Source organism: Mustela nivalis, assembly GCF_964662115.1.
Source record: "Mustela nivalis genome assembly, chromosome: 3".
Lineage (NCBI taxonomy): Eukaryota > Metazoa > Chordata > Mammalia > Carnivora > Mustelidae > Mustela > Mustela nivalis.
Window position 1 is genome coordinate 158,428,115 of NC_139022.1, and position 14,876 is coordinate 158,442,990.

The 14,876-nt window shown below is 34.7% G+C and overlaps 1 protein-coding gene across 3 annotated transcripts in view; it reads right to left on the bottom strand.

Moving 5' to 3' along the window:
- Nucleotides 1-5,541: 5,541 nt before the first annotated feature.
- Nucleotides 5,542-14,876, bottom strand: part of LOC309861440 (large proline-rich protein BAG6-like) — a 44,535-nt gene continuing 35,200 nt past the window's right edge. For all 3 annotated transcript variants that reach the window (XM_082724337.1, XM_082724338.1, XM_082724339.1), the window contains 2 exons: nt 9,544-9,610; nt 5,542-5,856 (listed from right to left, as the gene is read on the bottom strand). In XM_082724337.1, the coding sequence (XP_082580463.1) occupies nt 5,598-5,856; nt 9,544-9,551 (267 nt within the window). In that variant the 5' untranslated portion in view covers nt 9,552-9,610 and the 3' untranslated portion in view covers nt 5,542-5,597. The remainder of the gene's footprint in view (nt 5,857-9,543; nt 9,611-14,876) is intronic.

Sequence of the window (14,876 nt, forward strand, 5' to 3'; positions counted from 1 at the left end):
GGAAGATTTAGTGTTTGAGTTACATGTTAACTGACAGTGATTCTAGACCGCTGAGTCTCTTTTGGTTATATGTGTTGGAATGGAATTTATTTTGTATTTATTTCCTAACTTTTATTAACTAAGATTATTTTCCATTTTATTTATGTGAGACATAATTGTGTCATAAAATAAATATCACTTGAAATACATTTCTCATACTGTCAATTCACTGCAAAGTCATGTACTTATGACTGATTATAACTGAACAAGTACTATTATGTAAACAGACAAGTTTCATCCTCTGTAAGACTGGTGATTTAGGAAATACTTTTCATAATAAGTTAAGAAGACTGTAGAAATATCACTTCACCATAAATGAAACAAAAGAATCAATTTGTTACACAGAAAATGGGTAATGTGGAAATTGGATTCTGTGACAACTCATTGAACAAACAATCCTGAGCAACCACAATAAAATGTAATTTCCTTTATCTTGAATTCTTTAAAGTTAGCAGTTAAAGCTGGATTCTCATATGTGCCATTGCATATAGTTTGTCTTTCAAGCAGATGATTTTATGTGTCAAAGATCTGTAGCAAGGATAATTCATGAGCTGAGATTTTAGAGGTGAAGAAATCAGTGGAACATTGCACTCCTGTTTCTTTGCTTCAAACTCATAACTGCACAATGTTAATTTTTTTTTCAGTTTTGTGTGAGCTCATGTAGCAGCAGGAAAGCATAATATAATCAAGACAGCAGGGAGCTTCTCTCTACAACTAGAATGAATTTACATTTGTCCATTATGTAAATGATTCCTCACCATTTTCTTATTTGCCTATTTGAAGTGGCAGGGTGAATTTCCATGTGCACTTATGAGAATGTTTCCAAAGTCTTTTTGCAATGATGTAATAATAATAATTTTTCATTGATATTAAGATACGTGGTATGTTTCTTTTAGAAATAACAAATCAAATTTGTTGCTATTTTCCTTACTTATCTTGTATATGATTTAGCTTGCAAAGCTGTCTGTTAATAGATTTATTATATAGCCTGAATTAGTCATGACTATAGTGTTAATAGTTGGTGGATATTAAGTATTTTTAATAATTAGTAAGTCTTCTAAGTTTTTCACTTAAAAGGGAACCAAAGCTATTTATAAAATAACAATAAAACTAAAATAAAATATGATTTTTTATGCTGATAGAGATCTTTAATCAACAAATTCTAGAAATTAATCAAATGGAAAGTTTCCAGATCCTGCAGTTTTTGAATTATGAAACTCTAGTTTTGTTCTCTTATAGTATAAATATAGTTGGATAAATTTTGCTGCAAGTATGAAAAATATTTTCAACCCCAGAAGTTAAATTGCAGTTTAAAAGGAATGCCTTTTTATATATTTCATTTAATCGTCAACTTTACTTTTGACTCAATGAATGCCATATATTTTTTATTCCTGAAATTTAGTTCACTTTACAGCAGCTGCACAAATAGTCACTCACTCAGTCACTGCAATTAATAACAGATGGCAGGCAAGTAGTAAAAGTGTTCAAACCATTTATTTTCTTTAGTGCAGACTCTTGGGGCAGTTTGCTATGGCACAGGTTTCTCGCTAGTAAGCAAGTTTCTGTTGAGTAGTGTGTGACTTTTTTTCTGAGAGTGTATCACCACAAAAGAGTCTAAGCTCACGACTCCGCTGTTCTCACTGAATACTTCTCCCAAATTGTTATCTACTTTTATGCCTTCAACTATCCCCTTCATGATAAAAAACCCCTTCATGATAAAAACCCCTCCTATTTATGAATGCTCTAACTTGTTTCTTTAGTTATGTATTTAGGACAACTTTCAAAATATGGGCACTTTAATTTTCTCCCAGCCAGACAAACTTAATAGTCATGAAAGGAAAGTTATCTTCTGATGGCTCGTATGCCTCTTCTTTCCCTAGACTTTTCTCTTGTGTCTGTGTATCACGTCCAGTATGCCCTCTTCCCAGACTTGAAGTCTTCAGTTCCTTCTGGCAATGCCCATTCCTAGTACCTCCAAATGGTCTACTCTGAGTTTGTGTGCCAGCTTCAATTTGTTTTACAAAATACTGTTATTTCGTTGTGTCTTTGTAATCCGGCTAAATAATCCCTTAGGCATTTAAGACCCCCATAACTGATGGAATGTGTTCCTTCCAGTCATGCTTATTTCTTGACTATTCAAATCAATACCTCTAGGGAAGTCATCTTTATTGCTTCTCCCCTTGTACTGCCCTCTACACACACACACACACACACACACACACACTTTACTCATTGGCAACTGTGCCTTTCCTCATTTTACATTTTACATAGGAAACTCTGAGATACTCCACTAATTTAAATCATGTATTTTATTCTAAAGGCTACCTTAGATCTTCTTTACAAATTCCAAATTTCTTATGCTTAAATATTGCAGCACTTTGATACTCTCTTTTTACAACCTTGACCACTGTGTGATGCATGGTGACCTGGAATTTCAGGAAAATTTTTAAGAATTTGTTTATTTTAGAGAGACCGAAGTAGAGAGCACACAAGGGGTGGGCCAGAGGGAGAAGGAGAGAGTGAATTCTGAAGCAGAATCCCTGCTGAGCACAGAGGCTGACAAGGGGCTCAATCCCAGGACCCTGAGATCATGACCTGAGATGAAACCAGAGGTTGAATGCTTAACCAACTGAGTCATCCAGGTGCCCCTTAAAAATCTCTAAATTTTTAGAAAGAAGTTTCATGGGAGGGTGGATGTTCTCTTTCACTCCAGTCTTAATTAAATAAGTTGGCATTATATTAACACAATAATAATTTTTTTAATCTGTTTCCCTATTTGTAAATCAGTGTAGGTTATAAAAAACAATTGTGATGTAATGATAAACATTTCAGGATTTATGTGGGGACCAGATGCAAAATTCAAAAGAGGAAAATGTAATTCAGGAGCGGAAATGTGAAGGAACTTTTGTAGAAATTCTCTGAGTTTAAATATAACATTTAGTAAGTTTTGACTCTGTTTCAAAATGACCCAGGCATGGCTTAAAGTAAAGCTCTTTAAATTTTTGTCGTTTTAAATTTGTGAATGCATTGCTCATCCTAGTTTTTATTTAATTAGTCATTTTTTAAGACATGGGCAGGATGCAGAAATTACTTCTTGAGTAATTTTGTCTTTATGCCGTTAGATTTAACAATGGAATGAATGATTGAAAGCCATGACATATTTAAGTATAAAAAAAGAAGGAGAGTAGTCTCATAATGACTCATCTAACCTCTGTCTGCTCCAAGTGGGATCACCTGTTGGAGGTAGGTGAATTCTTGCCACAAAGACAGTATCTACTGGTACCCTTTGTAGATTTCTTAGTAATTGTCAGTAAGGATTGGTGAAGTGAAAAGTAGAGACTGCAAAGTTGGCTGTCAAGAATACCACCTGTCTTTGGAATACAGGCTGATGAGAAAGGAAAGGAGCTGACGGATAGTTTTGTTAGATCGAAATTCTCTAGAAAAGTTGTCTACGACAGATCTATTTGCATGAGCTGTATTGAATAGTGCTCTTAGTAGAAACTTCCATAAAAAAGTGACAGAAACAGTCAGAGTTTGAACCTTGATGTTAGTTAAAAGAGGAGCTTCATTCAAATTCATATGAGAAGCTCTAGAGTTTGGATCACCAAGCAGACTATGTAAGACCTAAACGAAAATTTGTAATAATGACATTGTCAGATAGTATTAAAAAAAAAAAAAAGATTGAGAAGAGAATAGTAAAAGACTATAAAACTAATTAACAAGAAAAAGAAAAATGAAAAATTATAAATATTATGAAAAACTAAACTAAAAATCATAAATAGTAGATCTCGGTAGATTATAACAAGAAATTCCTGATTTAACTTTGTGCACTGTGATAAGTTTTGGTATCTTCCCGTAATAAAAAGCTTCGCAAAATAAAGAAGTCCTACTGACTTACAAGTTTATGTTGTAAGCCTTCTAGATAACAAAGTAGATATTTTTAACAGAATTAGCTTATTATTTTTGAAAAATTAATTTAGGAATAGTAAAATAAAGTTGGGTTGTGATAAACCCAATGTATCACCAGGATATTTAAAAAACAATCACTGTAGTTATGAATTAAATTAACCAACACATAAAATATTTATGCCATTAATAACTCTCTAAATCACAACTAAATTTTTCAGGCAATATAAACTTTTCTCTATTCTCATTTTCCCTATTTCTCAATTTCTCACTCCTCTTCAATTTTCCTATTTATCTCATAGTTCCTTCATCTGTCTCTTTCTCATGTTTATAATTGAAGTTAGATTTATGGGAGTCAAATGAACATGTTTAAAAAACCACTAAATTCAGCAATAGTAACTCCTCTGAAAATATGAAATAAAGGCTGAATCTTGTTGAGTGGTACAAAGATGGAAACTCAAGAACAAATAATATTTATTAAGAGAAGAATAAATGAAACAAGATGGGATTGGGAGGGAGACAAACCATAAGTGACTCTTAATCTCACAAAACAAACTGAGGGTTGCTGGGGGGAGGGGGTTTGGGAGAAGGGGGTGGGATTATGGACATTGGGGAGGGTATGTGCTTTGGTGAGTGCTGTGAAGTGCGTAAACCTGGTGATTCACAGACCTGTACCCCTGGGGATAAAGATATATGTTTATAAAAAATAAAAAATTAATTAAAAAAAATTAATTAAAAAAAGATAAGTTTTTCATCAAATTTGTAAATATGTAAATAGTATCAGAGACTAGATTTTACCATCAATTTTTCTATGTCATGAGAAATGTGGTTGTTAATTAATGTAGGAAAATGAACAAGTAACATCAATGACATAACACATCTATCTGAACTCTCAACATTTGTGAATTTATCTGATGCAGCAAACACCAAGTGAGATGAAAGCTGGGGTAAGGAATGGTGTTGGAGCAGATAGTTAACAACATTGCAGATAAATGAAATTGCTGTGCTTAATTCTCAATTCTAAGAATCACTCAGTTTCTCTAAGGAAATACATATATTTTTTTGTTACTATGTTTTGTTTTGTTTTTAAAGATTTTATTTATTTGACAGAGAGACACCACAAAATTACCTGAGAGAGGCAGGCAGGAAGAGAGAGAGAGAGAGAGAGAGAGAGAGAGAGAGGAGGAAGCAGGCTCCCCACTGAGCAGAGAGCCCGATGCGGGACTCGATCCCAGGACCCTGAGACCACGACCCAAGCCGAAGGCAGAGGCAAACCCACTGAGCAACCCAGATAGCCCCTGGTACTATGTTTTGTAGGAGAAGGATGAGATATCAATTTTGAAGCAAACGGAAAGAAGGAAAAATGTAAAAAAAAAAAAAAAAAAAAATTGAGGAAGGCGAATTCCAGAACTAATTTTCAAAATTACCTGAGAGAAATCCATACTGTCAGTAATCAAGATAATGATTTCCTTTGAGAGTGAGGATGAAGGAACTTCTAGACTAAAATGTTTAATAAAATCGGTACACTTCTAAAACAGCAGCATCTTTTTTTTTTTTAATGTTCCAGGCATACTTGAAATATTTTTAAATGAGGGGAAGTTCTTTCTGATCCCTGAACTTCCATTGGCTCCTCAGGAAGGGGCTGGGGGGGATCACCGACCCTGCGAACCGTATCTGAGGATGGCATCAGGGCCCACGGGCATGTGCTCCAGAACCACGTGAAGCCTCAGTCCCATCATAGTGGTCAGCCAGCTCACCAAGGATGGGTTCACGCCACGAGACATGCGACGAATTCGGCCACTGATGACTGCAGCCAGTTCCATCTGCTGTCCCCCCAAGCAGTGCAGGTTGAGGGCCAGGCATTCAAACAGGCCCTGGTTACACAGCTCCAGCAAACGGGCCCCAAATCCACTAAAAAAAATCATTGAACAGTACATCAGAAACTAATGATGTAATATATGTTACCAATTGAATTTAAATTAAAAAAAGAGAAAGACAATTATAGAAAAAAATAATGAATATGTGTCAGAAGAAATGTTTAATCTCCTTTGTCATCAAAGAAATAGAAAATATAAAATACTAAAGTAGCAGAGATTTTCTTAAAATGATAACACTTTGAATTGTCATAGGTGAGGATAAGTTGACCTTCCTATATATTGCTGATAGACTGTAAATAAAAGCATTCTCATATGTTAACTAAATTGGATTTAAATAAAAAAATGTTCTGGAGAGTAATTTGACAATGTGCATCAAAAGTCTTAAAAACTGGGCGCCTGGGTGGCTCAGTGGGTTAAGCCGCTGCCTTCGGCTCAGGTCACGATCTCAGGGTCCTGGGATCGAGTCCCGCATCGGGCTCTCTGCTCAGCAGGGAGCCTGCTTCCCTCTCTCTCTCTCTGCCTGCCTCTCCGTCTACTTGTAATTTCTCTCTGTCAAATAAATAAATAAAAAATCTAAAAAAAAAAAAAAAATTAAAAAAAAAAAGTCTTAAAAACTAATTTGAGTATTGTCATGTAACAATAGACATGAGATATTCATGAATATAAAATTTATTTAAAAAAATTTACAGTTTTTATCTTACTTTTTTCATATTTTTTCTGAACAATTTAATTCTTTTTCATTCTATTGTAAATGGGTTTGTTCCTAATCTAGGGCATACAGCATTCAGTCTTTCCCCATGAACTTTGATATGAGCTGTGAATTTATTGTAGGTTTTTTTTAACAAGTTGAAGTATTTTGCTTTTATTCCTAGCTTTTGGAGTACCTTTATCATTAAAGGGTGTTGGATTTTGGCACATGGCTTTTCTGTACCTATTGAGATGATTTTGTGCTCTGTTTGTCATTTAACTCATTAATCTATTTTGTTATATTGATAATTTTCTTATATAAAATTGACAACTCATTCTTTGGATGAAGCCCACTTGGTTTTATATAATATTTTTATATGTTGTTTGAATTCATTTTGTTAGTAATTTTTGAAGGTTCTTTGTATATATTTAATAAGAATATTGGTCTGCAGATTATTCTTATGATATCCTCATACTAGAAGGAAGTAGTCACCTGTCTTATATCTATGACAAGAACATATTTTTCACACGAATTCATGAGTACATCTGTTTTGATCATAATACAAGCAGAAGTAATGTAAATTTATATTAATGCCAGAAAATTAATTATCATTCTGAGGTGTTTCTTGGGAATGGAAGATAAGCATGTAATTTTATATGAAAATTAATGTTTAGAAAAATTATTATCTTTTTTATGGGGCTTTATTTTAAAAAAGATTTTTCTCTTTTAGCCTTGTTATTTTAAATTCAATAAATTTAAAATATATATCTAGGGGAGTGTTTATATCTCATATGCACTTGGCCCACAAACATTATTTAAATTATACAAGTTTTTACAATAGGGCATTACTTCCTAACCTTTCAACTAAAAAATATAAATAATTGATTCTGGCATTTTGTACATTTTAATATATACAAGCCTCGCAATATCAAACTCTTACCATAACTGATCATTAACACTCAGGAATGTTTTATGTTGGAGGAAAAAAAAAGTTGACTATCATTGAATGGAAAGCAGAAACATGATTATACTTAGAAAATAAAAGCAGTAAATGGTTCATTTGCTCTCTTTCCATTTTCAGGATTGTAATAAAAGTGCCAACTAGATTGATATTTAGGCAAACAGTACATGCAATAAAGTTAAGATTACTGGAGGAGATGCATTAATACACCACATTCTTCTTTGAGTCTGCTTTTCTATTTCAATTTCAAACATACCTCGGTATTTTAATTTCAGTTATAGATACTCATTTAGCTTCTGATTCAAAGAGAACTCCTTTTCTATAAAATAAATGTTAACACTTCTAAGTTATTTCATTTTACCAGGCTTTCTTAGATTTTAATCTTAATATTTTAAAAAAAGCATATTTGAAAGGAGTTACAGTCTTGTATATTGTACAAAGTACCGAATGCTTTCCTGTTTACACGTTATTAAGCTGCTGTAGCAACAGCTGCATGGGATTCAGCAGAACATATGGTGTTGATTCTTTTTCTTTTTTAATGAAAATCTGATTTATAAATCTCTTGCAACAAACTGGTGATGAGATGGTTAGCAAAGCTCTAACACATATTACTTGATATTTAAAAATGCCACTTTTTTTTCTTATGAGCAAAAGGGTGATGGAATTATAAAGATATGTTAAAAGACAAGAGGAAATAAAATGAAAATAAAAAAGAGAGAAAATGTAGAATTACAATTTAATACCTCCTGTAATGAGTTTCACAAAATAATAAATTTATTTTTATGGATTAAATAATTATTTAAGTAGTTTTTTTAGTTTTCTAAAAATTTAAAAGTAGTAAGGGTTTGATGAGGTATTTTTGTGTGTTTTATTGTTGGAGGTTAGGGAGGGAATACAGCAGCTAATGAAAACCTATGCTTTTTCAGGATGTATAAGATGTAAGATATTTCAAATAAGTGTGTTTATTTTTTTAAAGATTTTATTTATTTATTTGACAGAGAAAGAAAGATCACAAGTAGGCAGAGAGGCAGGCAGAGAGAAAAGGGGAAGCAGGCTCCCTGCTGAGCAGAGAGTCCGATGCAGGGCTCAGTCCCAGGACCCTGAGATCAATGACCTGAACTGAAGGCAGAGGCTTAACCCACTGAGCCACCCAGGTGCCCCTCAAATAAGTGTGTTTAATATGAGCTATGCAACCTTGCACATAGAGAAGAATTGCATTATCAATTAAATAAAATGAAAAGTGTTGTACAGACTCTGGAGTATACATATTCCACGAACAAAATCTTAATGAAACTTGCCTTTCTGACTCATAAATTCCTATTTTTTTCTATTCCTATGGCATTTATTATTTTACAGATTAACCAGTGATTTGATATGGTTCCAAATCCTTCCTCTCATGTAAGAAATGATTCTAAGTAGCTTCTTCTTTTAACTAAAATGTTTCCCTAAGGACCTATACTTCAAGATTCCTTGTTATAATACCTAGAGTCTTTCCACTTAGAGGGACCATTTGGAAGATGTTGTAATGAAAATATATATTATCAATAGAAGATCTAATAAAGGGAGAAACCATCCTTTGCCTCTAAAGTGGTATAATGCAGGTGTTTTAAAAAAAATAGGTTTTCCTATATGTTCATATATGCAGAAAATCTTGATTTCCCATGTAATAAGCTTTAAACCTCCATTGCCACCACAAAACTGATACATTTTGTTATCAAAGATACTATCATAACCTATACATCAGTCCTCCTCACAAACTACACTCCCATAATTACTCATGGTGGTACCTTATTTTTCCCTTGTAGATTATAGATTAGGAATTAGAATGTCTCTTCAGATCCGTTTAGTTGGTGCCAAGCCTTCTCGTGTTCTTGCAGTCTGATCTCGAGAATAATGGGAATGGCAGTTTTTATTTTTAGACTAATCTCTTTAACCTTTCCAGTTTCCACTTCTTCTTTATTCAGAGTAAGTCTCCATCCCACTATTCTTGCTAAAGAAGGAATTCCACGTCCTGGAAGAACCTTCCTCACCCTAACTTAGATGTGTCAAAACATATCTGAACAGTAGAGTACCTGAGCATCCTTCAGTCACAGCTGGTTAACGCCAGTACGTACAAGAATACTCAAATCAGTATCAGACCTGTAAGAAATAACACATTTAGAACAGGCAAAGAAGAGGATATTTTTTTAAAAAGAAATATAGTAACTAATATCTAATATCGAGTAGTGTATTTTTACTTATTTTGTTTGCAATAAAAAACACAGATCTTATTAAGCCGAACTTGTATTTATAGGTTTTTCCAATAGAATTCATGGTACATAGAAATGACCAGGCACTATCATTGTTCTGGTTGTCCTTACCATTATATCCACCATCACTGAAAACAAATAATTTACAGTTATTGACCTGTACAGAAAAGGAAACAGTATCAAGAGAGGAAACTAATGAAATATTAAATTAAATCTTGACAGCGGGCTCTCAGAGATAGTAAAGGAATTCTGTTTATAATTTAAAAAACAATATATTTAACATCTTTTCTCATTTATTGTATCTGCTAGATCTATCACATGAGACACCTGCCCCAACTCTTATTCTCAGCACCTAGAAAACATGATCTAGGTGCTTTTATGCCCTTTTCTTTGTTCTCTCTCTATTTCTCAGTGTTTTAGAGGTTTTCCAGTATAGTTGTCTATAATTCCAGAATGATTTGAATTAGCTTTTTTTGAATTTCATTTTAGTGCATCCCAAGAGACTGACATTGATCAGCCACAGAGAATCTGTCTTTTAAATCTAAGAATAAGTAAAAGTCTGTGAGTGATTATGTGAATATGCTGTGTTTGCCCCCAACATAGTTGCTGTCAGTATTACTTTTCTTTTGCCATATTGCATTAAATTTAACCTGCTGCACTGATAACCAGTATCAGGTACTACATGCAGGATAGACTCTAAAGACCCCATACCAACACCTATGGGGAGCTAACTAATGGAACTGTCCTCATATTATACTGCTGAGACAAGATTTTTTTTTTTTTGATAAATAAAATACTATTCATTTTATAAAGCACTTAATTTTTTAAAATGGGGGAAACACAAATTCATTTAATTGCAGAGGTTGAGAATGATTTGGGAGAGAGTGATGTGAAGTTCTTTTAATTTATTGCAGTACTGGAAGACTTCTTCACCAAGAAGTGCCATTTGTTTAGCTTTAGTGGCTCTCATAGGTGTAAAATCTCTTGTTTCTGGGACTGTGACCCTCCCTTCCAATTCCATTCTTCATTGACACCTGAGTGCTCTCCACTTGGGTCTAGATTCCAAGGCCAGGGCAATCTAGATGGGGCTTTTCTCACTGGAATATGAAAGTGAAGATGAGGGGCGTTTGGATGTCAGTCCAGGTCATGATCCCAGGGTCCTGGGATCAAGTCCCACATTGGACTTCCCACTCAGCAGGGAGTGGGGAGTCCAATGTGCAGCAGCTGCCTCTCACTCTGCCCCTCTCCTGCTCATGTGTGTGTGCACACATGCTCTCTTGTCCTTTCTCTTTCTCAAATAAATAAATAAAGTCTTAAAAAGAAAAAAAAAAGAAAGTGATGATTATTCTTATAAAGTGGTAAATTTAAATGAGTATACAAGAGGACACCACTGGTGGAGCTGAGTGTTTGGCCACAGTTCAGTATCTGTGGTAGAAAAATGCCTTGTAACCACCCAGATTTAATAGGTGGAGTGACTGGCTGTTGTACAGGGTTTTGGTTCTAGAAAGTCGGAAAACTTAAAGCAAGTGTAATAGGCGGTGGTTTTCTTCTTCAGATTCTCCAGTCACAGTGGTGGTGTGCCGATCAACTGGGATAGAGTTGAATAATATAAACAAAACAAGAAGATGTGATTAAGAAATTAGCAAATAAAGAAGCACCTGAAATCAACAATAAAATCAAAGAAGCAACAGATTTTTATCAAGCAGAACATTGTGATATCCAGTGAAATTGTGGGAAGTTGTTGGCTAGGGTTGCATCTTAAGGACATGAATGTTCTGTCATGATGGATTCATCTGTGAGAAGAGAAATGGTGGTGACCTAGTGGTGTCTCAGCAATATAAGCCCCCAGATTCTCCAGGGTGAACAGAAGCCAGCCAGACAAAAACAAGTTCAAAACTCGGTGTTCTGCCTTTTGAAACTTGACACACTAGTATCTGCTGTCAAGCAACTTACATGGTATGGTTACAATAGTATTCCTGAGCAAAACATGGCTTTCATCATTTTTTAAAAAAATTGAATCTGTTTAGAAACTAGTCTCTAAAACAGCTTCACTGGACAAAGATATGGAAAGATAGAAAGTCTTTTAGTTTATTCCCTAGTGAAATACTACCCTCTTTTTTATTTTTTATTTTATTTTATTTTTTTTAAAGAGGGACAGAGAGAGTGAAAGATTGCTTGCAGGGAGGGGGAGATGGAGAGGGAGAATCTTAAGCAGGCTCCACATCCAGCATGGAGCCCGACATAGGGCTTGATCTCATGACCAGAGATCATGATGTGAGCTGAAACCGAGAGTCAGAAGCTTAATCAACTGAGCCACTCAGGTTCCCTTACCCTCTTTTATTTAAAGATGTTCTTCATTGCACTTTATAGAATAGTGCCAATAATTAAAAATTTGCATTGTAGTTTCAATATTAGAGCTGACACATTTTTAACAAAATATTTGCAGTAAAATGAAAAAATGCAATGTTCTTTTTCTGGAGATCTTCGAAATTATAGAATTATCAAAGATATTAAATAGAATCTGCTGATGTAAAATAATTGTAACTGGGAAAAAATTACTGCCATTCAAACTTCTCCAAGTGAATGTATCTAATGAATATAGTTTTAAAATTTTTTGTGTAGGTCGTGACAGAGTTGATCTTCATGATATGATTAGTCCAGAAGGTGCCTCCCAAATCTTGGCATTCTATCTCTCTCAAGACCAAAATGTTGTATTGCCTTTTGTGGTCTCTGTTTCTCAGAATAGAAAACATCTGCAAGTACAGGCAAGATGGCTATACTTTTAATCATCTTACTTTTTAATTTATTTTTAAGTATAATCGATATATAATACTATGTTAGTTTCAGGTGTACAACATAATAATTCAACAATCCTATACATTGCTCCCTGCATACCACATTAAGGGCAGTCATCATCTGTTACCATATAACATTTTTACATTATTACTAAATATATGTCCTATGCCCTACTTTTTATCTCCATGACTTATTATAACTGGTAAACTGGAAAGTTTGTACTTTTTTTTAAAAGATTTTATTTATTTATTTGTCAGAAAGAGAGAGAGAGAAAGCACACAAGCAGGCAGAGAGGCAGGCAGAGGCGGAGAGAGAGGCAGGCTCCCCGCTGAGCAAGAAGCCTGATACAGGACTTGATCCCAGGACCTGGGATCATGATTTGAGCCGAAGGCAGCAGCTTAACCCACTGAGCCACCCAGGCGTCCCAAGTTTGTACTTCTTAAACCCCTTCAACTCTTTTGTCCATCCCCCCACCAATCTCCTCTCTGGCAACCACCAATTTGTTCTCTGTATTTAAGAGTGTGTTTTTTGTTTAATTTTTTTTTTAATTTTTTATTTTTTATAAACATATATTTTTATCCCCAGGGGTACAGGTCTGTGAATCATTTGCTTATTTGTTTGTTTTGTTTTTTGGATTCCATAGTTAAGTGAAGTCCTATGGTATTTGTCTTTTTCTGTCTGACATGTTTCACTTAGCATAATGCCCTCTAGATTTATCCATGCTGTTGCAAATGGCAAAATCTCATTTTTCTAAATAGCCGAGTAACATTCCAGTGTGGTGTGTATGTATATGTGTGTGTGCGTGTGTATCTTACATTTCTTTTATCTGTTCATCTACCAGTGGACAGTGGGTTGCTTCTATCTGTTAGCTATTGTCAATAATGCTATAGTAAACATAACGGTTCATATATCTTTTCAAATTGGTGTGTTCATTTTCTTAGGGTTATGTACCCAGTAGTGGAGTAGAATTCTAATTTTTAATTTTTTGAGGGACCTCTGTACTGTTTTTCACAGTTGTTGCACCAATTTGTGCTTCTACCAGCAGTTCATAAGAGTAACATCTCCACCAACACTTGTTATCTCTTGTCTCTGTAATATTAGCCACATGAAAAAGTGCTCCACATCGCTTGGCATCAGGGAAATACAAATCAAAACCACAGTGAGATACAACCTCACACCAGTCAGAATGGCTAGAAATAACAAGTCAGGAAATGGCAGATGTTGGAGAGGATGCAGAGAGAGAGAAATCCTCCTACACTGTTGGTGGGAATGCAAGCTGGTGTAACCACTCTGGAAAACAGCATGGAGGGTCCTTAAAAAGTTGAAAATAGAGCTACCCTATGACCCAGCAAATGCACTACTGGCTATTTACCCTAAAAATACAAATGTAGTGACCTGAAGGGGCACATGCATCTGACCATTTATAGCAGCGATGTTCACAATAGCCAAACTATGAAAAGAACCTAGATGTCCACCAACAGATGAATGGATACAGAAGATGTCATACACACGCACACACACACACACACACTCAAATACTATGCAGCCATCAAAAAACCCCCAAATCTTGCCATTTGCAATGACATGGATGGAACAGTATTATGCTAAGCAAAATAAGTCAATCAGAGAACGTCAATTATCATATGATCTCTCTGATATGAAGAATGTGAGAGGCAAGGTAGGGGGTTGTGGGGCAAGGGAGGGAAAAAATGAAGCAAGATGGGACCAGGGAGGGAGAAAAATCATGAGACTCTTAATATTAGGAAACAAACTGTGTGTTGCTGGGGGTTGGGGGATGATGGGATAGGATGGTTGGGTTATGGACATTGGGGAGGATATGAGCTATGGTGAGTGCTGTGAATTGTGTAAGACATGATTCACAGACCTGTGCCCCTGAGACAAATAATATATTATATGTTAATTTAAAAAATACTAGTCATTCTGACAAGTGTGAGGTGATACCTTATTGTGGTTCTGTTTTGCATTTCTCTGATGATGAGTGATGTTGAACATCTTTTCTTGTGTCTGTTGGTCATCTGTATGTCTTTGGAAAAATGTCTATTCAGGTTCTCTGATTATTTTTAATTGGATTGTTTATTTTTTGGTGTTCAGTTATGTAAGCTCTTTATGTATTCTGAATATTAACCCCTTATCAGTTATATATTAACCCCTTATCAGATATATATTAGCCCCTTATCAGATATATATATATATATAGATATATATAGATATATATACAGATATCTTCTCTTATTCAGTGGGTTGCCTATTTGTTTTGTTGATGGTTTCCATTGCTGTACAGAAGCTTTTTATTTTGATATAATCCCAATAGTTTATGTTTGCTTTTGTTTCTCTTTCCT